At 37.9% G+C, this 27,718-nt stretch overlaps 1 protein-coding gene across 4 annotated transcripts; it reads right to left on the bottom strand.

Annotated features, from left to right (window-relative positions):
* Nucleotides 1-115: 115 nt before the first annotated feature.
* EBAG9 (estrogen receptor binding site associated antigen 9) lies at nt 116-20,582 on the bottom strand. Of its 4 annotated transcripts, none has more exons than XM_044914282.1 (7): nt 20,517-20,582; nt 14,657-14,754; nt 11,318-11,396; nt 10,188-10,346; nt 8,435-8,542; nt 4,217-4,308; nt 116-977 (listed from the first exon to the last, which is right to left on the bottom strand). In XM_044914282.1, the coding sequence occupies exons 2-7, from the start codon at nt 14,737-14,739 to the stop codon at nt 857-859; spliced, it is 642 nt and encodes a 213-aa protein (XP_044770217.1). In that variant the 5' UTR covers nt 14,740-14,754; nt 20,517-20,582; the 3' UTR covers nt 116-856. The 4 variants fall into 4 exon arrangements, with proteins under 4 accessions (XP_044770217.1, XP_021544049.1, XP_021544047.1 ...); XM_021688374.2 differs by lacking the exon at nt 20,517-20,582 and adding an exon at nt 19,938-19,967; XM_021688372.2 differs by lacking the exon at nt 20,517-20,582 and adding an exon at nt 19,938-19,959 and having other exon boundaries at nt 10,188-10,364.
* Between the last annotated feature and the right edge of the window lie 7,136 nt (nt 20,583-27,718).

Genomic DNA, 27,718 nt, shown 5'->3' with positions numbered 1-27,718 from the left:
GTTTGTAAATTAATGGCTTTTGTGGCGGGAGGGACTAAGGTACTTAAAACACTGTAACATCTTAAAATCTACAACAAAAGGAAAAAATTACTAATACTAGTTTTTAAAATTCACAAGTTAAAATAATGCAAAACAAATTTGTCATTTTTGCTGATTTTCAATGTTTATACATGCAGTATAAATTACAAATATGTATACCATTACAGTACCATCTAAAAGAAAACGATGTATAAAATCTTTATGATAAATAAAATTATTGCATTTAATGTCATTTTCTTGAAAACCAAAGTCATCAAATTCCTTAACGTCATATTAAACATAAACATTACCAGTTCAAACTAGAAGAAATGTATGCCAATACCAGCTTCTGACAACAAAAATAAAGAGGTTAAAAGCCCTGCAGTTTGTCTGAGTTAGGTCAGATAATCATGGAAACAAAGGAATATTTAAAATTATTTATTTTATCATTATGCACAATGAAGGAAAGCATTATAGAGAGCAGAGTTCTTTCCCACCATAAAATTATTTACACCCATTTATTTAGCTAGAAACACTAGCTAGAAGAGGTACTGGTATATTCCATTTGTAATAATTTTTTACAGCAAACAACTGTCTTACACTTGGAGCATGTTGAAAAAAAATATTGCCTCGTAGGTCTTTTTTTTTTTTTGAGTCTCAATCACTAAGAGCTCAAGGTACTTTGAGAGAATCCTGGTCTCCTAGATGGTCTGATGAATGCATTAAAATCAAGCAATGTGTTTGTATTCTGAAAATATTCTTAAATCCATACAAATGTTGCTTGAGTTGTTGAGCTCCTATCTCTCTTACTGGCACTATGACATGTGAAGGACATCCATTATGAAAGCTTCACGCCAATTTTGTTCTGTTCCTTTTTCATTAGCCGCTGTGCCTCCTTCTCCATTTTCTTCCTTTGTTGTTCTGCTGCTCTCTTTTCTCTGTCTGCTATCTTCTGCTGCCTGAAAAGAAACATATTCCTATTTTTACTTTTAGAAAATACCACACAGGTAAAATGGCGAATGAATTCCAGAAAGAAATAGCGGTGACTTTTTACCAATATCAAATGTTAAGTTTGAAAAATCTTTCTTCTCACTGTTTTGAAAATTTCAAAGATTTTCAAAAACAGTATTTCTTTTAATCCTTAGAACACGACTTGCAAAATAAAAGAGTATTGTCTCTATGTTACCAATAAGTAAAATGAGGCACAAAGGCTAAGTGACTTACCCAAAGTCCTAAGATTAAGTACAAGGAGACAAACCCACATCTTCTAATCCCTCTTCTTCAGATTATTTTCACTAAAACACTACTTCCATTGGACCACACCTTCTTTTTGATACCATTCTGAAAAGCCTGATGTTGAGGACTAAATCTCCTGTTCTTATAATAGTTAGAAACACTCTGCTGGAGGAAGTCAAGAACACAGATGTGCAAACACAATGCACAAAGAAAACAGAAATGAAACACAAGCCTTCCAACTGGAAGCCAGAAATCTATTTAAGGATTAGCATTTGGCCAGCTCTACTGAGGAAGGGGCAGAAGAGTAGGTACTTGCTGATTATACATTATGAGATACTTCCCTCCTCCCTGGCCCCTCCTTGACTCCACTGAGCTAGAACCACTGGCCTCTCTTTTGTTACTGATTGACTTGTGTGGAGAGTGGGAGTAGCAGGGGGTGACGAAATAGGACAAAGAACAGAAGCTGGCCCTGGATCTAAGGTTTAAGGCATGAGAAAATATTGAAGAAGCATGAAAGGTTGAGGGAGGAAGCTGTAGGTCACAGTTATGCATGGGATGGGCAACAGGAGGTTATAAAACAGAAAAATCCAGTGTGGATTACCTATGTTTGGGACAGCTCAAAGGGGACTCTGGCGAGTGAAACATATATACCATTCTCATCATATTTATAAGTGGGAGTGAGCAGAGTTGTGTATGACCAAAATTCGAGAAAGTAGACTTATTTTAGGCAATATTTTGACCTTCACCATCAATTAACTAAAGTTTCAGAAGAATAGTTTAACAGAAATCTACTTTTCACCAGCTCTGATCACTTCCTAGCAAAACTGATAATCTGCCCCCTAAAAAAAGTCAAAATGCCTGTGGCAAAAAGGGAGCTAGAAAAGAATTATAAAGAGCTGGCTAGCTTACAAACAAGCAAGATCATCAAGCTTTCACCGGATTATTAGTTAAAGTATAAACATCAACAGTTAATGTTCCTGGAAAATGAGGCAATTTAGAGATGACTGCAGACAAAATCTGTTTTCCCTCTCCAGATACACACCTGGAATTACTGAAGTACCAGAATCTCCTTAACTTTACTGATTCCGGTACTGGCAGTATTAAAGTGGCAATGGAAAACAGACTGAGAGGACACACAGTGTGACCACACTTCAAAACTTCGCAGTGTTCTTCCGGGGGCAGTAACAGCGCAGGAGTCCTCCAAGTGTCTTTGACTCTAACTTACGCAAATGGTAGCAGGAAGCATGCATATTACCAACTGATAGGTTCCCTCTCCTAAGCTGTCATATAACATAAAACACTAGGTTTAGGGTTTTGTTTTTTGTTTTTTTCTTGTTTTGTTCAGAGTGCAAGAGGATAGAGCGTGGAAAAAAGGTACAGTGGGTATTAAGATACTTGTGAACTCATCAACTCTATAGTGCTGTCGTTAAGATTACTGGATTCAGAATGAACAGACCCCTCTCCTTTATCCTGTGGTTAATGACACTAAAAATCACAAACCCCTGAAAATGTTCTAAAACACTTGGACTTCTATATCTATGATGTATCCAAAAAAGAGTAAAAGAAATAGATAACTTATCTTTTTTTGATGATCCATGCAAAATAAATGTTGCCGTTTACAATTTTAAAAAGTCCTTTTACAGTGAATAATGATTAGATAAAAACTAAATATTTAAAACTCTCACAACTTTACTGACTTTTAAAAAGTGACGCATCCCTGTTTAAAAAAAAAAGCTGAAGGGGCGCCTGGGTGGCTCAGTTGGTTAAATGACTGCCTTCGGCTCAGGTCATGATCCTGGAGTCCCGGGATCGAGTCCCGCATCGGGCTCCCTGCTCAGCGGGAAGCCTGCTTCTCCCTCTGCTTGTGCTCTCTCTCTCTGACAAATAAGTAAATAAAATCTTAAATAAAATCGAGTCCCGCATCGGGCTCCCTGCTCAGCGGGAAGCCTGCTTCTCCCTCTGCTTGTGCTCTCTCTCTCTGACAAATAAGTAAATAAAATCTTAAAAAAAAAAAAAGCTGAAAATAGGAAGGACCAGACCAAAAAAAAAAAGTCCGCCATAACTCAACTGCACCCTCTGCTGGCTGTTCAAGGTAACTGTAGTTAGTTGATGAAGACCGGAAGGGAAAACACAAAAATGAAATCAGTTGTTTTGTTATTTATTTTCTATCCCTATTATAAAAACAATCTTTTAAAATAAAAAACTTACATCACTGTGTTTTACTATATCATCTTTAAAAATAAAAAATGATTTAGATACATTTAAATATATGAGCTTTTCACCAGTGATGATGGTCACAAACTTTTTTAGGGTAAATATTCTGTTTACTCTTTGACCTAATGCAGCAGTAGCAAGAATTAAGTTTATTGCTCACAGAAACAAAGAAATAAGAACATAACACCAAAAAAACAAACTTGAAGACCTCAGGAATAATATTTTCTTCTCTGTAGAATGGATAGTACCCGACATAATTATTTACCTCGTAGGGCTTTTGAGTACATCAACTAAGCCATATATACAAATGTAGAGTGCTATATAAGTTATTTCCATCCGAATGTGCAGTGCTGGGCACTATTCTACACCACGGGGAAACAAAAATAAAGGTATAATTTCTGACCTAAAGGAATATATAATGGTGGCTCATGTTTCAAGAGATAACTATGTTTTACAGGGAATGGAATACAAAGCAAATAGTATAATATGATGTATATATATAGAAGATCTAATTTGCCATTAATAACATTATTACTCTTTTGTTCCTATAATGCTTTAAATTCTAGGTTTCTGTGAGGTTTTAATCATATAAAATAGTATATGCAGTCTGAAATTTATACCTAAGGTCAAGTGAGAAAGAATGAAGAAAAATACAACTTTTGGCAGAATCCGCTTTCTTGACCTCAAATGCAACATGAACAAATTGAGTTCTTCTACTCAAGCTATAACGTAAGTATAACTAAAATACCTCAGAACTTCTTCTGCTTGCCAGGCCGCATCTTCTTCTTCTTCCCACGCGTTGGTATTTTCCTGCCAGGTATCTAAGTCACCTAATTCAGGCTACAACAAAGTGCAAAACAAAATTATGATAGTAAAGATCTCCTCTTTCTCCACTTAGCAGTCAAGAAGAGTATCTTTTATAACATGACTCAGACCTTGTCACTCCCCTGTGCCTTCTTCACATATAAGGCCCAGATGACCAGGCCCTTGGTCTGCCTGGAACGGAGCTGTTTCTTGTGATGCATGACTTTCAGTACTCAACGGTCCTGGGCAGGTCCAGCATTCGTCTATTTTATGTTTTATACTGATTCTTTTTTTTTTTTTCTGCCTACTTTAAGTTGGAATGGACAAGAATAGAACATTTCTTCTTTCTGTTTCTCTCTTTTTAGTGAAAGGACAGGGTGGGGGTGGGGGCAAGAGAAGAGACTGACTGGAGACGGAATTAGAGATGCCTAACTACTCTGTGCTGAGATGAACCGGAGGACGTGAAGTTTCCAAATCGGCACAGCCATTTCCATTTAAGCATAAGTAATTTATAGATTTTTTAGTGGTTCTTACTAGGTGGGTCCAAGGCAAAAACAACAAATCAGGCAAAATTTACTCTTTACCAGAGTACTTCCATATTGTGCTTTTTTTTTTTGCCTGTCCTACTTACCTGATCCCAGTAGGCTGGCCTTCCACTATTTCTTCCATTATCCCCAGGCTGGACCTCTGAAAGTTCACTTTTTCTTCCACAAACCAATAAAAATGCTTATTCTGGAATGTTTAGTTAGGTGCAGAAGTGACTATGAGCATAAAATAACTTGCACCAATCTATGAATAGATTTATTACACTTTCTTTTGAGCACTTACACTTAAAACTGAAATTAAATGTGCGGTTTTTCTCCTCCTAACCATAAACATAATACCATCCTCTGTTAAAACTTTTTAGTGTATTTCTGGTTATCTGTTTAATATAAGTCTCTAAAAGTAGAATACCTAAATCAAATGAATTTTTTTTTTCAAGCCACTGAACCAAAATACAAATGACCCTCTTGAAAAACTATCCCAACTTATCCTACTGACAGCAACAGGTGGAAGGCTTGTTCCCCTGTACTTCTGTCAATACTGGTAATAGCCTTCTTTCATTTTGATAATTGGTTAAGATTTGATAATGGTGTCTTGTTATTTTACTTTCGATTTCTTTGAGAACTAATAAGATCAAACTTTTCTTCATGTTATCAGGCTATGTCTATTTCTTATTTGTAAATGTATCCATTTTTCCACTGAGGTGTTTGACTTTCTGTATATAAAACATTTAGACATAAAAAAAGTGAACTAAAACCACAAAAAGAGAGTGATATCTAATCCTTTAGTAGAGATGGCCTTCCAAGTTAAAAAGTTTTAAAGGATAAGATGGATAGAATTGCTACATAAAAACTAAACATAGGGCGCCTGGGTGGCTCAGTTGGTTAAGTGTCCAACTCTTAATCTCAGCTCAGGTCTTGATCTCAGGGTTGTGAATTTAAGCCCCGCACTGGGCTCCCCGCGGGGCATGGAGCCCACTTTAAAAAAACAAAACAAAACAAACCTAAACACATCTGCCCATCAAAAACATCCAAATTATAAAGCCAACAACAAACCAAAAAATTGTAAAAGATGACAGAAAAAAGTTAATATCCTTAGTATAAAAAGCTATCAACAACAATACAAATGATTAAACTCCAGAAAAAAAAAAAAAAAAGAATGTGGAATTTAAAAGAAGAACCTAATTGGTAGAATGGGTGGTAAGATATTTTTGGAGTGGAGAACAAAGTGCAGTAGATTACCATTCCCTCCTAAGCAATGCCCCCTTATTTCGTCTGCTGGGAGGAAAATACGTGGAAATAGCATTGGAGACATTCTCCATCTACCCTTCTCCATCTACCCTATTTACTCTTTCCAACTCTGTGAGGAGTTACATATTTACAACATCATAATGAGCTATATTAGTGTTATAAAAACTTATAATTACAAGTAAGTGGCAAACATTTGCTAATTCACTGGATAAGTCTGAACCACTTTACAAATATGGATCAAACACATGTGAATAAAGTATAAAATTTAGAAATATAAAATAAAAAATTAAACATGCTGTGCTACTTTAGAGAAATATCTATGGTGCTATTGTGCTCTCATAGCATGATGTAAATGCATAGGAGTTGGGGCACCTGGGTGGCTTAGTTGGTTAAGCATCTGCCTTTGGCTCAGGTCATCTCAGGGTCCTGGGATTGAGCCCCACAGTGGACTCCCTGCTCAGCAGAGAGTCTGCTTTTCCCTCTCTCCACTCATGTTCTTTCTGTCTCTCTTAAATAAATAAATCTTTAAAAAAATAAAAATAAAAAAGTAAATGCATAGGAGTTATCAAAATTTGCATTATTTATAATAGTGCAATCATTTATTTAATACTGCACCTTCCGTACTAGAATGCATTCTTTTGAAGGAAGGACTCTTACTTTCCACTATAGTACTAGCACCAAGCACCCTGTCTCGCATTAGTAGGAATAATTTCTGACCCATGAATTAAAAATATACATAAACACGGGTCCCCTAGAGAGATGGGGCCTCTGAAGCACCCATGCAGTTTCAACAAACAAGTAAGATAGGCAGATGTGGTGGTTTAAAACTATGTCTGCAAATTCTCTGGCACTCTTCCTTCAGAGGTAGAGCTTAATTCCTCTCCCCTTGCATGTGGGCTAGATTTAGGGACTAACATCCAATGAATAAAATAATGTGGAGGTGACAGTGACTTAAGACTAAGTCATAAACAAGCATTGTGGCTTCACCTCTGCCTGCCTTCTCTTTCTCGGGGATTGCTTGTTCTGGGACTGTCAACGGTTATGTTGTATGGAAACTCAAGCAGCCCTATGGAGAGGTCCATGGCAAGGAACTGAGGTTTCATGCAACCAACCAGCATTAATTTGCCAGGCATGTAAAGTGAGCCCCTTTGAAATGAATCCTCCAATTCCAGTCAAGCCTTCAGATGACTACAACCCCAGCTAATGATTTGCCTGGAAACTCATTAGAAACCCCGAGCCAGAACTACCCAGTTGAGTCACTCCTGGATTGCCAATCCATAGAAACGATATGAGATAAAGAAGGTTCACTGTTTTAAGCCACTAAATGTGGGGTTGTTATATAATAATAACATAATAAATTGGTCAATAATTACTAATCAATAATTAGTCAATCAAAACATGCTTAAGCTTAGATCTGGGGAGAAGTCTGGACTTTTTTTTTTAAAAGTTATGGAGAGTTCTTTGATGATAATGATGACTACCTAGAGCGTCAGACTGTAAGTTTTTTTTTAAAGATTTTATTTATTTATTTATTTGAAAGAGAGAGAGAGAGCAAGAACAGTGCGGAGAAGCAGATTCCCCGCCAAGCAGGGAGCCCGATGCGGGGCTTCATCCCAGGACCCTGAGATCATGACCTGAGCCAAAGGCAGACATTCAACCAACTGAGCCACCCACACACCCCTGGACATTGGTGTTTTTAAGACAATTCTCAGATACTTCCAAGGTTGAGTACCACAGTTATATACTTTCCTCACTACTTTTTGTCCTTCAAAGTGATGCATTTAAGTCAAACCTACTACAAGTCAAATTATACTTTAAATGTAAATATACTCTACTAGGGAAACAATTCATGACTCGCTTAAAAATAACCTGCTTTTAAGTTTAAATTTCAGTGGTAATCTCTTTAAAGGTCACATTTTTTAAAATTTTTTAGAGAGGGAAAGTGAGAAAGCATGCATGTGCGCACACACGTGAAAAGGGGAGGGGCAGAGGGAGAGAGAGAATCTTCAGCAGGCTCTGTGCTGGGCACAGAGCCCAAGGCAAGTCTCAATCTCACAACCCTGAGATCATAACCTGAGCCAAAATCAAGAGTCGGACACTCAACCAACTGAGCCACCCAGGCACCCCTAAAGGTCACATTTTGTAAGTAACATATTGTATTTGTCTTTTATGTGTACAGTGGGACTCTGATCTTAGTAGCTGATGTAATTTACAATCTCATAAAAGGAAAAGACTGCAAAACTCCAGATTAATGTCTCTTATCTGCTAAGCCTGTTTTGAAGCACAGAAATACAAATATTATGTTCAATTCATTTTGATTTTTTTCAAGAAAACAAAAACCCTTGCCTATATATTATTAACATACTTACAGATTGATGAATAAAAGGCATATCCTGTGTAGCAGCTAATCTACTAGAGAAACCCGTGCTACCATCTGGGATGCCAAAATTTAATGGTTCTCTCTTCTTAATAATGATCTGAAAGATTAATTGAAACAGAATTATAGGAATATTTTACCCATCATATAAAAATAAACAAGCTAATTAAGTGACCAAAGTATTCTGTAATTATTTCAAATATGCCCTACCTTTCTTCTTTTAAAATTTATAATGTAAAGGTTTAAGTCTGTAAAGACTATCAAAATTCCTAGGCAATTGTCACACAAATCACTTACATGCTAAGAAAAATTCCATTTTACTTTTTCTAAAAAACAAATTTTCCTCTTCTCTCTCTAGACCCACAAAATATAAGTTGGCACTTTTAGTCACTGTATTAAATAAGAACACATGTCACATTCTACTAAAGTATAACCATCTCTCTTCATATGGTTATCTATGAATGCATTAGCTCTTTCAAGGCAGGAGTGTTAGCTTTGTACCTTAAAAACATTTTCAGTCTAACTAATTTATTAAGGTACTATTGAAATATTCTAGGTTCCTCTTAAGAGCAGCAATATACTTCCAAAATATAAGGTATTCATCTACTAAGACACGCAAACTCCTTGAGTTTGAGTTCAGCACTGAGACATTTGGACAACTTAACAAAAACAAAACTGATTACAGAATGTAAATGTTATCAGCCTTGAAATTGTAAAAATAAATTTATAGCTGAAACTGGTTGGGAGGTAGAAGAGGGTGAGAAGCCCTATTAGGAAAGGGTGGAATAAATAATGTCCTCATTTTATAAAGTGCGTTTTTAAGAAATATTTTCTATGCATGACTGAACAAGAAATAGAACTCTAAGCATTTTTTTTTTTTTTTTTAATAGCAGAGTGACTAGTGAGGTAGATTGGAATAACAGCATCATATCTGGAAGAGGGGGAAGAGCAGTGAGGGTAGTATGAAATAAACCCTCATCTACCATAGTATGAAGTCAATGGACAATGTCTGTGATTAGTAAATCAAGGCACAGCAACATAAGCATATTATATATAGATATGATTTGAAAAAAACAACAACACTATAAGCCCAAACAGGAAAAGTTATCAGTGGTTGCTTCTGAGAAGTCGAACTGGCTATGGGGAATGATGGGGCAGAAGTCTGTTGCTTTTCACTATAAGCTCTTCTATATTCTTTGATTTAAATTTTTTTTTAAAAAGTACATTTTTGATAAAAAGAAAGGAAAATATTTAGCTACTGTTCTTTTCCCAATAATTCCCTCCACCTTTAAGTGATCTTCCATATCCAACTCAAAAGGGATTAAGTAAAGTGTGGACGACTAACATAAGCCCACAACAATTATTCTGAGAGTCCTACATCAGTTTTATAATGGTTATAAACAATGGAAACTACACCTATCAGTCTGTAGTCATCACTAAACTGTGAACTCTTTTAAGGTCAGAACTTTATCTTAATCAGCTTAGTCTCTCTAGCAGAGACTGCAGTCTAGAATCTGGTCTACGGTTGGATTTCAGTAAATGCAAATATAACTTTAAAAGACTTGGGGATGCAACTTACTAGATCTATGTCTAGGTCACTTGAATATATAAGCTTGTTTAATATGTTAGAAAACACAACAAATTGATCATTAGAAATAAGCTTTCTGGTTAATTATACTGTCTGATTTAAACATAGGAATCTGCAAAACAGTTTATTTAACCTCCCAAACCACTCTTTTACATACTTTCTGAGTTTTCCTTATAGTTGGTGTCATGTCCTTAAAATAGTCAGGTTCCAGTTGTTCCAAGGCATTTTGTTGTGTTGCTACATTCCCATTGCCTCCTTCAATCTTTACACTTGTGGGGGCGTCTTCGTCCCAGGAAGTCCACTCTTCAACATCCGTCTTCATTGAATCCATCAACAGTGTCAGCCACAAAGGGGTAACTTAACATCTCATTCATCATTTATTAGAAAAACAGGCTTTCTAAAACATTGGTTTTCAAACTTTTTGACCAACAGGAAAATAAAAATGTTATAAAACATACCAAAACTAGATCAAAAGTTTAAAAAAACACTTACTTTTACTAGAAGTTAGACAATTGGTTCTATCCATTAAAAAACAAAAAACAAAACAAAAGCAAATGCTTTAAAACCTGAACTGACATTTAGAACTACAGTCCACAGAAAGAATATTGAAACTTGCATCCTAAGCCTAACCGGGTTGAATCCCTGATTGAAAAAAAAAAAAAAAAAAATTCTTGATAGGATTTGTATAAGACAGAGTCTCAAATATAATATTCAAAATGTCCATGAAACAACCCCAAATTATTCAGTGAACAATCAGTAAATTTCAACTTGCATGGAATGATAACACAAATGTTATAATTATCTAAGACTTTAAAATAGTTATAAAAATACTTCAACAAGCAAAAGTAAACACTCTTGAAATCTATGGAAAAATAAAATAGAAAACTTCAGCAAAGTAACAGAAAATACTATGAAGAACCAAATAAAAATTTTAGAATTAGGGGCGCCTGGGTGGCTCAGTTGGTTAGGCGACTGCCTTCGGCTCAGGTCATGATCCTGGAGTCCCTGGATCGAGTCCCGCATCGGGCTCCCTGCTCGGCAGGGAGTCTGCTTATCCCTCTGACCCTCCTCCCTCTCATGCTCTCTGTCTCTCATTCTCTCTCTCTCAAATAAATAAATAAAATCTTTAAAAAAAAAAAAAAAAAAATTTTAGAATTAAAAAATATAACAACAACAAAAGCCTAACCTGACTACCAAATTAATTTCCTGATATACTAATTAATGGTCTGTAGTCCAGTTTGAAAACCATGGTTCTGGAGCACTTATTCAAACTTAAACAAAAATTACCTGTTTAGGAACTGATGAATAATCAACTGTAGTTGGCAAAGTTATCTGGTCTCCACTTAATTTCCGTCCTCTGCCAGATCTAAAATAAAAATGAAAATAGCTTATTTCAATAATTACCAAAACAAGCTTGGGTAAAAGCACTATGGACAGTAAGGGAAAGCTAATAAAAAAGGTCTTTTATGGGGCGCCTGGCGGCTCAGTCATTAAGCGTCTGCCTTCGGCTCAGGTCAAGATCCCAGGGTCCTGGGATTGAGCCCCGCATCGAGCTCCCTGCTCAGTGGGAAGCCTGCTTCTCCCTTTCCCACTCGCCCTGCTTGTGTTCCTTCTCTCGCTGTCAAATAAATAAAAATACCTTTAAAAAAAAAGGTATTTTTTAATTTTACAATTATTTATTTTAACAATTAAGAGTTGCTCATTAAAATATGAAAAGAAAAGGCATGCATCAAATATCTTTTAAATGTGTTTAAAATCTTGGACAGGACAACAAAACTGCTTTTTGGCTTAGGACTCAGAATTATAGATAAACTCAGGAGGCATATAAAGACATAAACAAAAACAAAAATGCAAAGTAATTTCAAACCATATTCCTTCAAACCATGCTCTGTTGGTGAAGTTCTAGGACACCTATCCCTTTTTTCGTGTGTGTGTGTGGTTTTTTTTTTGTTTTGTTTTGTTTTTTAAGATTATTTGATAGAGAGAGAGAGAACACACCTGTGCACAAGAGCAGGGGGAGGAGCAGAGGGGGAGAATCTTCAAGCAGACTCCTCATGGAGCTTGGTCCCACGACCCATGAGGTCATGACCTGAGCCAAACCAAGAGTTGGATGCTCAGCCAACTGAGCCACCCAGGTGCCCCTACCTATGCCGTTTTAACCAGGACGGCTTGGCTTTTGTTTGTTTTACTGATTTGTTTTTTAGGTAAGATTACCTATTATTAAAAGTTTGAAAATCACTGGGTTGAACTACACTAATTGATAAGGATTAGTAGGAGAAGCACTATATTAAACAAAATAGGTATCATAACTCAATTGCTAAAGCATGGGCTATGGAAACTATGTAAACCATAGTTTTAAATGTTACGTCTATTAATTATGAGTCTAGTTAGAATCAATAAGCCTCTCAGCTTCAATATCCTCATCTGCAAAATGTAGGTATTCAAACCTACTTTTGTAGGGTTGTTATAGGGATTTAACTAAGTAACATATTTAAAGCAGCTAGACACTAGACAGTGCCCGGTATATACTAAAAAAAAAAAAAGGTAGCTATTATAAATGATTAATCACTTGCTTCATTTCAAATAATCTATACAGCATCTACTTAGAGCAAACTGGTAAAGTTAGTTATTTTTACTACAAGATTAGAAATCATATTTTGTTTAAAGGATAAATAGAAAACACAGTCTACTACTAAATTTATGATGTGGACCTGCTACTTTTAAAACACATGATCTAGGTTCCTTCTGACACATAAGAAAAGCTTATTCTAACAAGTCAGTTTTCTTTAAAAGTGAACATACAATGAATCCTAAATAAATTATTGTGAAATTTATAGTGGCAACAACTGTCCTTAATATTTTTTAAATCAAATGCATTCTTTTACCAAAAGTATTTTAGTTTTAGAAAATACATATGTAAAAAGAAAAACACCCATAATTTATCTTCTGTTAACCTCCAGCCTTCTGGCAATTAATACCCAGTCTTATCCTACTTTACTTTGTGAATTTCTGGCCATTCCTCTTCACGCTCTAATGATCTGAGCACTTAGTTCACTATTTTGCCTACTTCCCAAACCCTGTCTTCTTCCTGGGTAAGTTCTATAGTCACCAGAATTTTCCATTTCTTTCTTGACCTTTCCTCCTCCAGTGATCATCTGCACTCTATTTCATCCACTCATTCCCTTTGCCATACTATGGACCCATTTTTTAAAAAATCCCAAATCACTCTACTTCTAACAATAAATGTCCTTAATCCTCAGAGTTTTAATAGTTATAAATGGCCACTTAGCCAGAGAATATATTTCCTGGCCTCCTTTGAAGCTAGGTGGTCATATGATCCTTAGCATATGTTTAAGCTCTAGACAGTAAGCTTGAGAACTGAAGTGTTGTGTGCAACTTCTAAATCAAGTCCGCCAGAAAAGAGAACTGACAGCCTTCTACTTCCTCTTTTACTATACCCTCCTCTGTGTGTCAGTACTCCTGGCCAAAACAAATACCTAACAGTTCCATTGATTACATAATTAGACCCAAACAATTAATACTTATTTATGTCCTAACTACACAGCAGCCATTTGCAAAAATACTACATATAAAGAAAAACAATATTTTGATTTCATTCTTAAAGAACCACAATCACTAATGGAACATATGTGTGGGGCTACTGGATACTGCACAGCTTCTCAAAACTCGAAATCAGATTGGATACTACCGTACTCATTTTCTGTTCCATATTAATTTTAGGTTCAGTACTTGCTTGAGTTACAACCTAAATCCTAGCTTTGCAAAGACAGGTCACTAAAAATACAAGTAAACAAAAACTTATCTCAAACATTCAAGAATATCTGCAAAAGTAATGCTGCACGATCTAATGTTACAAATGTGAACTACCTTGAGCTAGTAGCTTGTGCAGCGTTTAACAGATGTTGACTATCCCATTCACTGTGTTTTGCTAGAAATTAAAAGAAATCCTGATGATACCCCTGTGAGTTTAATGTGAAGCCCTGAAGTGCCTCCGCACATAGTTCTAGGGTACAGTATAGAACTACAGAACTATAGCTCTAGGGTATAGCTGTGTGACAAAATAGAAGGAATTCAAATCTTTGGATGACTTACTGAAGTAGAATGACTTATCTGACTAGGACTAAACAGTCCACATTCCACATTCTGGAATATTATTTAAGAGACCAAAAAAAAAAAAATCTATTTTGTGTGGGGTTTTTCTGTTCAAGTGTTTTTTTAATACAAAAACATTCATATTATAGTATATAAAGAAATACTTATTCCTAATTCCACCTAACCATCTTAAAACACTCTGGTAATGAAATAATTATGTACATAAAAACTGTCTTATTACAATGAAAATTGATTTGCTTTTTTCTGAAATTCTATAGGAATAAGAATACGATTTTAATTAAAGATGTAAGAATTTGAAAGAATGAAAAGAAGTGAAACTCTACTTTCTAGATCTGAAGTAGAGAAAATATATTTAAAAAAAATACCAGACAGTAACAAATGAATACTATAATCAAGTTTAGCTTAAGTATAGTCTGCCCTGCCTTTTTGTAATTATGAAGGCATCCAAAACCAGCAAGAAGATAAGTCATTTTGAACCTAAAATTTGTTTACCTGCATATTAATCTCTTTAGGAATGAGAATACTGTAGCGAGGCAGGTGCAAACTTTAAATAACCGAAACTGTGTGATAGCCATGGTGGGAATCAAAACCTGTGGAAAAAGCACAAAAATAAATGCACTTAGCTGATTTCATAAGCTATATTCCCATTCTCAAGTCAGGCTGAAAGGTCCTATTATGAGCTGTGAAAATCAGACATTTTTTACTTTTCTTCAGAAACCACAAATATAACACAGTAAATTTTATTTTATTTTATTTTAAGGATTTTATTTGTTTATTTGAGAGAGCGAGAGCACATGCGAAAAGGGGGCAGGGAGAGGCAGAGGGAGAGAAAGAATCTCAAGCAGACTCTGTGCTAAGCATGGAGCCCAACGCAAGGCTTGATCTCACAACCCTGACATCACAACCTGAGCCAAAATCAAGAGTCAGGAACTCAACCAACTGAGTCACCCAGGCGCCCCGTACACAGTAAATTTTAAAATTAAAATGTAAATCATACTGACAATTCAAGAAACAAGATTTTTTTTTTTAAGATTTTTTATTTATTTGACAGAGAGACACAGCGAGAGAGGGAACACAAACAGGGGGAGTGGGAGAGGGAGAAGCAGGCTTCCTGCGGAGTAGGGAGCCGGATGCGGGGCTTGATCCCAGGACCCTGGGACCATGACCTGAGCCGAAGGCAGATGCTTAATGACTGAGCCACCCAGGTGCCCCCAAGAAACAACATTTTTAAGTTTTCAATAGATGAGAGGAAAAAAGCCTTTCTGAAATATTCTCAGAATATTTTTTAACTGAATTTCAATTACCTATTTATGTATTATTTTCTACTAAAAAATCAAAAAAGCAGGGGCGCCTGGGTGGCTCAGTCGTTAAGCGTCTGCCTTCGGCTCAGGTCATGATCCCAGGGTCCTGGGATCGAGCCCCGCATCGGGCTCCCTACTCCGCAGGAAGCCTGCTTCTCCCTCTCCCACTCCCCCTGCTTGTGTTCCCTCTCTCGCTGTGTCTGTCTCTGTCAAATAAATAAACAAAATCTTTAAAAAATCAAAAAAAATCAAAAAAGCATAAAACAGTATATATTGAATCTTTTGTACCTTTTGAAGTTTGAACCACATGAACATAACAGTATTATTCAAAACATTTTTAACTTTTAGATAGATACATTTTATTATGCCCATTTTAAAGATGAGGAAATTAAGGGAGGTCAAATAACTTGCCCAAAGTCACATAGCTACTAACTTGAAAGTAACAACAGAGATCATCTAGTCCAGTGGTTCATATATCTGGGGATCCTTTAAAGATATGATACCTGGATCTAACCCCAGTAAATCGATTAAATCATATTCTCTAAGGGGCAAGTTCCAGTTAAACTAATAAGACTACAAAGGAGACAAAATACAGTCAACAGAAAAGGGAGCCAAAAAAAAAAAAAAAAAAAAGGCAGGGGAGAACAGAAAACAAGGTACAGGGGAACAAATAACAGATGGGACAAGAATAGGGAAAATATACCATGCTAACACTAATCAAAAAGAAGCTGAAGTGACTATTTCAATGTCAAAGAATAGATTTCAGAGAAAATAATATTAGCAGGCATAAAAATGGTCCTTTCATAATGATAAAAGGGTCAATAAATCAAAAGCACATAATAATCCAAAATATGTAAGTCCCTAATAACAGAATTATGCCAGTATCATAAATAAGAGGTGACATTACCAGAGAGTCTGCAGATATTAAAAGGGTATTGAGAAAATATTACAAACAACTGATACCTATATCTATAGGCATACAGATCTATGCTTCAGTCTGAGTAATATCAACACCAGTATACTACATATACTGTTTGTAGGTTATGCCTTATATAAAAGTTCAAAACAAAAATATAAAAACAAAACAAAAACAGAAAGCAAGGAAACACAGTTAACTCTTGTGATACCTGATCCTAATTACTCTCTAGAGCCACTACTGCCATTCCCTTCAAAGGGCAAAACACACAGCTAGCTCTTTTTATTGCTAGAATTACAAATGTAGAAAGGCCAAGTAGACTCTTCACAGTAACAGAGTTCCAAAAGGCTCCCTTAGCAATGCCCATACATTGAGGTTGTATCTCCACATGAGCTCAATGATTTACTGAATGCCTGTATTTGCAGTTGACATACTAATTGCAAGGATGGAAAGAACAGTGACTCTATGAGAATGAACCAAAAAATTTAAGAATTTCACTATTCAAGTAACTTAAATACTTCTGACAAAAAGAAAGAAACCAATTAGTGGTTTACTAGGTTTCAAAAAATGCAACAGTTTTGACTTCTCCTTTCTCTTAGCCCTATTATGTCCAAACTGCCAAAAGGCCTTACTCCATTTCCTAATACTGCCTATATTCTTCCCTATTTCCACTGCAATCTCCCTAGCATAAGCCTTTATTACGTCTTGCTGGGGTATTATAAAACTTTTTTTTTTTTTGAAGATTGATTTATTTGAGAAAGAGAGAGAGAATGAGTGTGGGGAGGGGCAAAGGGAGAGAATCTTCAAGCAGAGTCCCCACTGACCACAGAGCCCTCTATGCAGGGCTTGATCCCAGAACCGGTGCATGAGATCTTGACATGAGCCGAAACTAAGAGTGAGACGCTTAATCAATTAAGTCACCCAGGTGCTCCTATTATAAAGTCTTCTTAATTCCAGTATTCTTCTCTTACCACACTTACATTCTCTACTTTGTACTATAGTTATTTCTATATACTTTATCTGCCCTGTACAATCCTTCCCCAGAGGATCTTGTTTATCTTGTACCTCCAGTTATCAGTTGCAAAGTAACACCTGAAAGGTTTAACTACTTCATTATGACTAGAATGACCTGACAGTTAAGATGATGAATAAAAGCTCCATTTTAAAGCTGATTTGTCAAGAATAAAACTCTTAACCAAAAGAAGGCAAACTTCCCTATATGAAAATTTAGGCTAAATTTTTATAAAAATTATAAACAAAACAAGATAGCTAGAAAAGAGATTGTATGGAATGTGGCACTTGGGGGAAAAGGGGACAGAACTGAGGAGATACTCAATCAGGAAATTTTGAAGGGAGAAGACATTTAATATTTAAGGACTGGGGAGAGGAGTGGGTATCAGGATATATACATGAATGCAGAGTTGAAAATAAATTTCATATAGAGCCTTGGTAACCACTGTCACCACCTCGCCACAAATATTATTGTGTTTCATTGTTCAGTATGTGTCAACTTGAATGACTTCAATGGTAACTGGAAACAAAATTTAAAATTTTGTCCAACATAAAAACAGAAAATGGGACTATTATTGACAATAGAATAGAATTCTCTTCGTAGCAATTAAGAATATCCTCATTCTTCAGAAAATTTTCTTTTGTAATTATCAAAAAGATCTAATATTCGTTGACCAGCTCCTATATGCCAAGCATGATCTAAAAATTATGTCTCTTAACCCATAAAACGATCTTATGAGATAGATACTACTGCTCTCATTTCATAGAACTGAAGCACAGAGAGTAAGCGCATGTTTCCATGCTCCTACAACCAATGACTCAGATTTAAACCTAGGTCTATTTAATTCAAAAGCCAAGAACATCTCACTAACAATAAACATTCTTACTAATTCAGTGATGATATTATAATTTCCAGACTAAATTTTCTAGCCGGTTGCAATGAAATGGGGAAAATGCAATCAAGTTAACTATCAAAACTTTTTATCAATTACATTGATTTGCAAGCTGGAATATTCTTTGGGACCCACAGTTACTTAATGTTCCAATTCAATTCAACAAACATATATATATTTAGCACCTACTATCTAACAGATGCTACCCTGGGTAATGGGAAAAACTACTGACCCAATACAGAGAAACCAAGTGTTTGTTGCTCAGTTGTCACAGGCTAGTGACAATGCAAGGGACTGAGGAGATAGGGCCCCAGTCAGTCTTGCTCGGTTTGGTATTTCTAGGTCTTAGCCAATGCCAAGCACACAGTAGGTACTCAACTATTTGTTGAAGGGAAATTAATGTTCCTTGAGCACTCAGTATGTTCAAAACATAGTTCTAGACAATGTATCTTCTATCATATCACTGGAATCCTAAGGACAAAGGAGGTGAATTCCACTATACCCATTTAACACATGTGGCTGACAGGCTCCAGAGGATTTACTCACCCACAATTTAAAGAGACTGACCCAAAGCCTAGGCTCTCCTCATACCATATCCCTTTGATAAACCTTTTAGTTTTATACTCATTGCCTCAGTTTGATTTTTTTTTTTTTTTTTGGTTTTATTTATTTGAAAGAGACACAGCGAGAGAGGGAACACAAGCAGGAGGAGTGGGAGAGGGAGAAGCAGGCTTCCCGTCCAGCAGGGAGTCCCATGTGGGGCTGGATCCCGGGATCATGACCTGAGCTGAAGGCAGAGGCTTAACGAATGAGCCACCCAGGCACCCCCTCAGTTTGATTTTTGAATGCCCTTTAGGTAGCCAATTTAAGTAGGCATCTTAGCCTACTTTGCACTTTGGTTACTTAAAAATACTTTCTAAAACTGAGAATTGCTAATATAACCTAATTTTCAAATTAAAATTTCCTTTAAAATTAGGTGGAAAATACAAAAACTTGAGATATAGCAGGAAAAGGATCAGAATTATGAAGCAACCTATTCTCAGGGCTTTTGGAGAAATGACATCTCTAGGAAATCAACAGGAATGAGAGCTCAACTAGGTCAAGTGAGGAAGATTCACCTACAATTTTAAAAATACACTGCGTTAGAAGCTGCAAAATTAAATATATCTTTCTTTCTTGTAATTCCCCGTAAACTGCGGGTGAGACCCTTTCAGTAGAGTCACTGTATTACAATTCATTAAACAAGCCAAGCCAAAATCTTTTCGTATACACTAGGGTAAATAAGTCTTCAATTGCTGTAATTCTAAAAATATGTTTGAAATTTTTCAATACCAAAATTTTAAAAACCATGTGACTTAGTACAATACAGAACAGCCTCAAATTGTTTGTAACTCTCAAGCTGATTAAGGACTATCGCAAGTCTCCAAAAATAAAATTTACCTGAACTCACTTATGTGAAAAACCAAGGAGAAAGGGAACTAAAAGTAGAATGTGGGAGCGGGTTGTAAAGTGGACTGTATCATCTCTGGCCACTCAAAGTCAGGCCCTCAAATATGTGACACCGACTCTTACGAGGGCAGAGTTAAGGTCTCCTGAATGACTCAAAAGGCAAGAGTTCCATAACTAAAATGCTTTAACTTCTGATTACCCACCTGAAATTGGCTGATGAAAAAAAAAATCACACCCACTGTACAGATGAGAAAAAAGACAAGAGCGTTTTCAAGTTACACAATCCGACGCCATGCACTCGGCGCTCTGTGAAACGCTCTAAATCGCTGGAGATGGGTGCAGGGTAGGTTGGGATTTGGATTTTGGAAAAATCTGGGAAGGAGCAAGGCCTGTAAAGGAGGGGCAGGAAGGACGGGCAAATTTCCCTGCTGGAGGCCCATTCCGCGACTGGAGGGTTTCTGCGCCCGCGTCCCGCAGGCGTGTCTCCCACGCGTGAGCGCGGCATGGTGAGGGCTGCGCGCTCGGGGCCCGCTCCCAGTCGCAGTTCCTTCACCCCAGAGGTCACTCCGACCCGGAAACAGTACCCCAGAATGGCAGTCGGCCGTGGAAGGGAGAAACCCGGTGGAGGGACGAAAAGGTGGGAGGGCGGGAAGTGCGAGGCGAAGAGGAGGGCTGACAGGGAAAGGCAGAAGACCCCCAACCCACCCAAGGACCAGGTTGGGTTCGGGGGGCAGGGGGGGAGGGAAGCCCCTCGCGGGCACGCGCGAGTCGCACACACTCACCTGCCCCTCCCCCTCCCCGCCCGCCCGGCGGAGGCTCCGAGCTGCCGCGGGCCGCGCGCGCAACCACGGCGCGCGCACGCGCACTGCCGGTCGCTTCCTCGAGCTCGCGCTCCGCCCGTTCAGTCCCAGCCCCGCTCATTCAAAGCCGGGCGCGCGCTCCGTCGCAGCCGCCGTTGCCTCCGCGCAGCTGCCATGGCCGCCCCCTCCTCGGGAAACCATCCCCCAACCCCTCCCACTTCGCCCTCCTGGAAGGCGGTTCTTGGTGGTCTCCAGGCCCTCACTTCCGCATCCCGCCCAGGTCCTGTCTGGCCCAATAGACGAGAGGCTGAGGGTCCGGCGACTGGGCTAAGCCAATGAGCGCCTGGGGGGGCGGGGCGAGCGGCGGCCGGCGTGGCTGTGGCCGAGGCTCGGTCACGGGTAGGTGTTCTGTGACCGTTGCTGGCTGTACAGGGTGTTCTGCTGCAAAGTGCGTGGGCTCCTTCTGTGTTGCCCTACTTTCAGTGCAGAGTACCTCCGCGCCAACCATGCCCCTTTTCGTTCGATCTACAGACTCCGCCTACCTGATGGGACCAAGGGAAAGCAGTGTTTAGTTGCAAAATTGAGGGAGCTGCGGCTGTCTCAGGGTGATTTGGCTGTCGGGAGGCCAGATCTCAATCATTCCTCCACTTTAGGGGTGCGAAACGTTGAGTTTAATTCAGGACTTTGCGTCCTCCAAGTAACTTTTGATTGAATTTCCTTTAGAAGTTAAAAAACGGAACCTAACCTTGTCCCTGCATTTGTTCCTCCCTTGCCTCGCAGGCTAGCCATTCTCCCAAACTAAGATTTTCTTTCTGTGGTTCTCTCTTTGAAGTCTCTTACTTTTTTTCTTCTTTTTATCCCGTATGCTATGAAAAGGCCAAGGTTCTTTGCTTATGGGCGAGGGGCTCTCAGAAAACTATCTGCTCCACTGTTGCATGGTCAGAGGCTGAAAGCAGTTCATGTTTTTCTACTATCTTTTTCACTACAACTGTCTTTGTCCTGTCACCCTGACCAGCCTCCTTCTACCCACTTACGTTCTAGTATCCACCCACCCGTGCACTCCAATCTGTACCACATTTCTAGTCATTGACCTTGTTCATCCCCAAGAGGGGAAGGAAGAGAATGTTTATAACTCTTGCTCTAGAATGATTCTACGTAACTTTGGATACATTATTTCATCTCTAAAGCTCAGCTTCCTTATCAGTAAAATGACCATAATAGCGCCTACTTCATAGGATGGCTAACCCTTTCAAAGCTCTTAGGGCAGAGCCTGGCACATAGCAAACATACACAGATTAATAGCTGTTACCGCAGCTGCTGCTAACTGCTCACTATTACTACTACTAGTACTCCTAGTAGTAGTACTAGTAGTAGTACTCACTACTACCACCACCACCGCACTATTGCATCATCATTCCCAGTTACTACGCCTCCCTAAATCCACTAAATCCTCTGCAGTCTTTTAAACACCTGTTCTAACCTTGATCTCTTCAAATGCCTACATTCGAAGGATTCCAAGTCTCCAATTTTTTTGATTCCCCTAATCAATAATCAAAAATAGGCTACATCTTGACATAAACATTTTCAAAATGTTTTTTCTTAGACACATACCTTTGCTTCAAATTATTATATCCCTTATATTTTTTCTTCATTCTTCATTCTTCAGTTTTCTTTATTAAATTTGCCATTTCCAAGTGAAATAAAAGATATATATATTTTTCTAGAAACAACTAGTAGTGAGTATTTGTTTCCAACACACTAAAAAACAAAACTTGTCAAAGATTGCAAACTTAGTTTACTTTAAAAATATCTATGAAATAATAGTTTAAAACCATCTTTAGTCACTGAGTAATAATTCCATAATTGGGGATCATAGGTGCCAATAATTTGGGATCTTTCATGGGGACCACCTCTTGGGAGTGTGCAATTTGAAGTCCAGTCCTCTGCCCAAGGCTTGGGTGGGGTGGGGATAGGGACCACCAAATGTCAAGAGGAGCATAAGGGATAGACTTGGTATATCAAAGATTTCTTTCTGAATTGCCTGTACTCCATGTGTTACAGTTAATTCTACCTGCTCTTTGTTCAGACCATTTTGCCCACTTTTAAGATCTCTGATTTGCCTCTGCCCAATCCCTAATCACCAGCTTGATTTATTCACTTTTAACAGCCTCCAGCTCACCATTTAATCCCCCAAGTCAAAGGCTTTATAGGCTTTGTTGTTCTGAGTTCTCCCTGTGGGTCTGAGTAGTGTTTTGTCAGCTGACCTCCCATCCCTGCCCAGCAGTTCAGGCAGACCTTGCAAACACAGCCCAGTGCTTCCCAATCTCCCTAACCCAGTTCTCTGGCTTTTCACTAAAGGGATGGTTTTTTCCTCAAGCATAATTTTAGACCTGCTGTTCTGACTTGGTCTTTAATGGCTTTTTATTAATGAGCAGCTGTCCACGGTTGAATACAGATTATGAAGTCACATTCATTTCTTGAGCAAGCAAAACAAAGCCTTGGAGCTCACAGTGACAGTTTTGAATAGATACGTTTGAGAGCAAAGGATATTCTGATGATAATTTTAATGGATTGTTTCATTGTCTTTCTATTCTAGAGACTTGTGCTTGCTTTCAAAATCATACATTTTAATATTCTGAAAAATTGTAACTTATTTTTTAATCCCCACATCACCATTTAATAGTTAGGATCAGATGTTTAATAGAGAAACCAACAAGTCTGAAGCAGCTTTTTAAATTTCCTATTAAAATAAAATTGACTCTCTGTGAAGCATTTAAATATTTTCCATCATAAATATTACTATAATGTATCTCTATAATGATTTTTATTGCTAAATACAGGAAGACCCAAGGTTTAAGAACAATTTAGAGTTAACCAAATTAACCTTCGGAAGATGCCTAGATAGGAATAGAGATAATCCATGTCCTTTATTAGAAATGGATTCAAATGGGGGTGCCTGGGTGGCTCAGTCGTTAAGCATCTGCCTTCGGCTCAGGTCATCATCCCAGGGTCCTGGGATTGAGCCCCACATCGGGCTCCCTGCTCGTCGGGAAGCCTGCTTCTCCCTCTCCCTCTGCTGCTCCCCCTGCTTGTGTTCCCTCTCTCGTTGTCTATCAATAAATAAATAAAATCTTTAAAAAATAAGAAAGAAAGAAATGGATTCAAATGAAAACACTTCTGTGTTTCAGTAGTGAGCTGCAACCATGTAATACCTCTTGGCCACATTGTTATTAGAGCTATAATATAGTTCAGCTATATTATGAGTTAAGTAGACTTGATCTGAGCAGATCTGCAATGTAAAGCCATTTATTATTTCTAAGGGTAAATGTGTTAAGATTCACACAAGTAACAGCTTGTCATATGTACAATACAATCTGCTTTGTACATGAAAACTTAAAAATGAAACAACACTGAACCAACAAAGCCTAATTCATTCAGCTATAACAGGAACTATAGCTATAGCTTGAACACATTTGAGCCTTAGTTTTCTCATCTGCAAAATCAGATTAATAATTCCTGCCTTGTAGGATTATTTTGCAAAATGTATGTGTTGGAAACAAAGCAGATCAATGAAAGTTTTATCATTTTCAAGTCCAGTAGAATCTTCTTTCAGCTCACAGCAGGGAATAGAGCTTCCAGGAAAACAGGGAGTGAATTTTCTCTCACCAGCAACCAGAAATAGACATGTTTGTTAGTTACACATAAAAAAGGGGAAAGAAGTGTTTTAAAGTTTCACTCTGAGCACATCCCCTACCTCCTTTGCCCCCTTTGATTTTAAAGACAGAGGGTGAAAAAGCAGCTGTTAAAGGAAAGCACTCACAATCCTACCCTCTCTGTGCTTTTTCTCACTACTTATGGTATATTTTGCTCATAACGGTGTCTGTTGCCAGGTTCTTTCCTTTCTTTCTTTTCAGTGTCTATCATTTTAGCACACCAGAATTCTCATAATGATCTCCTAACTAATCTTCTGTATTTTATTTTTTCCTTCCTCTAAATCAGCTTGGTACTTTGCTATATGATTAATATAAGTATTTTTAAAGCTTCTTCATGATAAATGTCCTGTTCAAAATAAAGAGAGATTTACTGTTGTCCATCAATTCAAATTCACTTGGGTGGACATGTGTCTCAATTGTTGCTTTTTAATCTCTTAACTTCAAACTGCTGCTCCTGGATCCCCCGGTGACCACCTCTGGCCCTTTAAAATATCAGACGTGCCCGAAACTCTGGTTAAAAACATTTGTCTGTGTATACTGTACATTTCATTACTCACCTCCTCATCATGAAATATATATTTCTTGCTGTGGTTTTTATCTGAAATTAAATCCTTTATAAGTGAGAATTAAATCCATGTTATAACCATACTAGATATTTTCAGTATAAAAAACTTAACATATTTACTTTCTTTCTTCCTAGGGAGAACTTATATGCATAAAGGATCATCTGTCTGAATATATAAATTACTCTAAAGAAAAGCCAAAGGAAAATACTCTTGCCATGTAACCAGACACATTCATAAATATCATGCCCAAAAGGAATTATTTTTTTTCTGCTCATAGGCTCTGAGCCCATTACCATAGCAACCATAACTAGTGTTGTCTAATTGGATGTGAATTTTATACACTTGTTATTTGAAATGTTAAGGCAGTAAGTCAGGATAAAGTGCAATTTCTATAATATTTTGCAAGGACTACTTTATCTCAGAAATCTGGTAGAGGAAAAGCTTCATCGTGCAGCTTATTCATTTGTTTAATGAAACGGTTTCTTCAACATTTACCGTGGGCACAGTGTATGCAAAGCATGTTAAGAGAAGTCAAAAGCATATACAACCCTTAACCTGAAGGAACTTCCCTAATAAGATCAGCTTGTCATGGGTGAACAGAATTCCTGAAAGAGCAGGTTTTTCATAGGGAGTCTTCTAATTTTAGAATAATCTGATCATGATAACTAGCATATTAGTACCTGTAAGTAAGACGGCAAGAGGCTTACAGCTGGTCAGAGTGCCCCCAGGTATTCAAGCACCTACTGTAACCCCTACAGCAGGTCCTTTTTTTTTTAGTCTTACACATTGTGTCTGTAGTTACTCTCCGGAGAAGTGTTTCTTTCACTGGAGGTTGAACCCTGTTTGGCAGCTGGTGCCAGCCTGAGGAAGCTGAAAATGCCCACTGATGAGCACGGAAGAAAGGTGTGACCCTTCACCTGTTTCAGATAGGTTTCCCAAACCAAATACATAATGGATTCAGATCAAGGTTTAAGCATTTCTGTTTTGAAGGATACAGGTAAAATAACTTCAAAGAGGTACCCGTGGTATTTGACACTATTTTCTTGCCCTGGTATTGTCCCCACCCGCCTCCCTGGATGGGAAGGATTAATTCCCTGTTCTCTTGTTCCTTTCCAATTTCGCTTACTTTAAGCATCTTGTGAAATGAGGAGATACATCATTTAGTTAAAACTGCATCCCTGGGACCTGCAGAATAAGTCCAAGCCCTTCTGATGGCATGGCACAGAAGACTGTTGTCTCTCCTTCCAGCCTGCCTCGTGCCTTTCCTCACGTTACATTGGTGCTCCAGGAACATCAGACCATTGCTGATTTCTCCACTTTCCATGCTTTATTTGTCCGCCAAACGGTGTATCAGGATCTACTAGTACTAAATGTTTTTTTTTTTACATGGCAGGAAGAAATGCTGAAAAAGGGAGTGCGCTGCCTTCAAGGAACCCACTATCTACTGGTGTCCCAGCCAGTGTTCCTGCCACCACACCTCCTGCCAGGACTCTCTTCCTTGGCTCATCTCATGCTTGATTCCTTAACACTCATCTCAGGTATCATCTTTGGAAGCTGGGCGTCATGGATCTCCATCCTCACAGGATGGCCCCTCTCCCCAGCCAAGTGCCCCTGGAGCACCCTCTGTCTATGGCCTGCACATACCATATGGTATCAACGTGATCTTTGTCCACCACTATTTCCCCAATTGCCTTAGGAACTGTTAGAAGGTGGAGACAGCATCTTATTCCCTGTTGCAGTCTTCTCACTAGAATGCCTGGTATCTAGTAAATGCTAAATAGATGTTTCTTTGAACAAAATGCCAAATATATACACAGATATTTGGATTTGCTACCCAGTAAATGTTTATAATTTTTCTTAAGCACGATTAACAATGATGTGGAGTAAATATACTAGGAAATGGCATACAGAAGAGAAAGGTCTGGGCTTTGTTGGATTTTCTCAGCTGTTCCCAAATGCTTCCTTAGTGTCACTTGCTGGAAGGTACCAGGTACTTTCTGAGTACCAGCTCTTCTTGCTCTGGACATGGCTACAATGCCTTTATTGAGAGTTCTTCCTCAAAATTAAGCAGTTCCTTTAGGATTTTCTGAGTAAAAAGTGCAATTTTTACAGTATGAGAGCTTTGGTTAATTTATCTACATGAATTGTGACTTTTCTTGCATTCCCTTATTTTAGTCCCTTATTTAATTTATTTTCTTGCATTCCCTTAGTATTCTCTTGAAAATAAGTCTCTCTTGTGTTATAGCATGGAGTTGAGGGAAGTCACAGTCTTAGTAGAGGCAGTTTTGAGTGGGAAGGAGGGTGAGCAGAGAAAGTTTGGCCTCGTTCCAAAGGTTGTTCCAGAGGCAACAACAAAAACTCTTCTTGGAATAGTGACCAGGGTTTGGCAGGCCCAGAAATCCAGGACAATCTAGAATTTCCGGGATTACTATGGATCTGAAAATCAGCAACTTGTCTGAAAAAGGTCTAAAACAATCTCATTTCTCCAAAATCCTTATAAATTAGAATGACTTACATCATTGGAAACCAGAATTTCATGAATGGATAGGGGAAGTCAGATCTCCCAGTACGTACACAAATTCAAAATGCTTCCAATCTGATCCAAGGGTGGGTAAGTCAAAACTGGACAAGCTCTTTCAACAATATAAAGGGTTCCAAGAGTTGTAGGTATAGCAACTTGGACGTGGCACATCTGCTTCCACACCAAGGACTTCTTAAAGTTTTTTTTAATGAAATAAGAACATACAAATATAAGGAATCAAAAGAAAATTTATATTTTGAAGAAATCTGATTTTTGTGATCAAAGCTAATTAGTACATTTTATATATTATAAAAATATGTCCAGCTTATTTTCTTGAAAATGCTATACAGACTTTATCTTCTACAACAAAATAGCTCATAAAAA

The sequence above is a fragment of the Neomonachus schauinslandi genome, chromosome 4 (genome assembly GCF_002201575.2).
Source record: "Neomonachus schauinslandi chromosome 4, ASM220157v2, whole genome shotgun sequence".
Lineage (NCBI taxonomy): Eukaryota > Metazoa > Chordata > Mammalia > Carnivora > Phocidae > Neomonachus > Neomonachus schauinslandi.
Note: the sequence above shows the minus strand (reverse complement) of the source record. Positions and strands in the feature narration are given on the sequence as shown.

Bases quoted from the DNA above. Each gene is read 5' to 3' on its own strand.
- EBAG9 (XM_021688372.2), bottom strand. From the start codon at position 14,739: ATGGCTATCACACAGTTTCGGTTATTTAAAGTTTGCACCTGCCTCGCT. The intron at 10,365-11,317 runs GTAATTTTTGTT...TGGCTGACACTG, and splicing joins ATTCATCAGTTCCTAAACAG to TTGATGGATTCAATGAAGAC. The intron at 978-4,216 runs GTATTTTAGTTA...GTTTCTTTTCAG, and splicing joins CAAGCAGAAGAAGTTCTGAG to GCAGCAGAAGATAGCAGACA.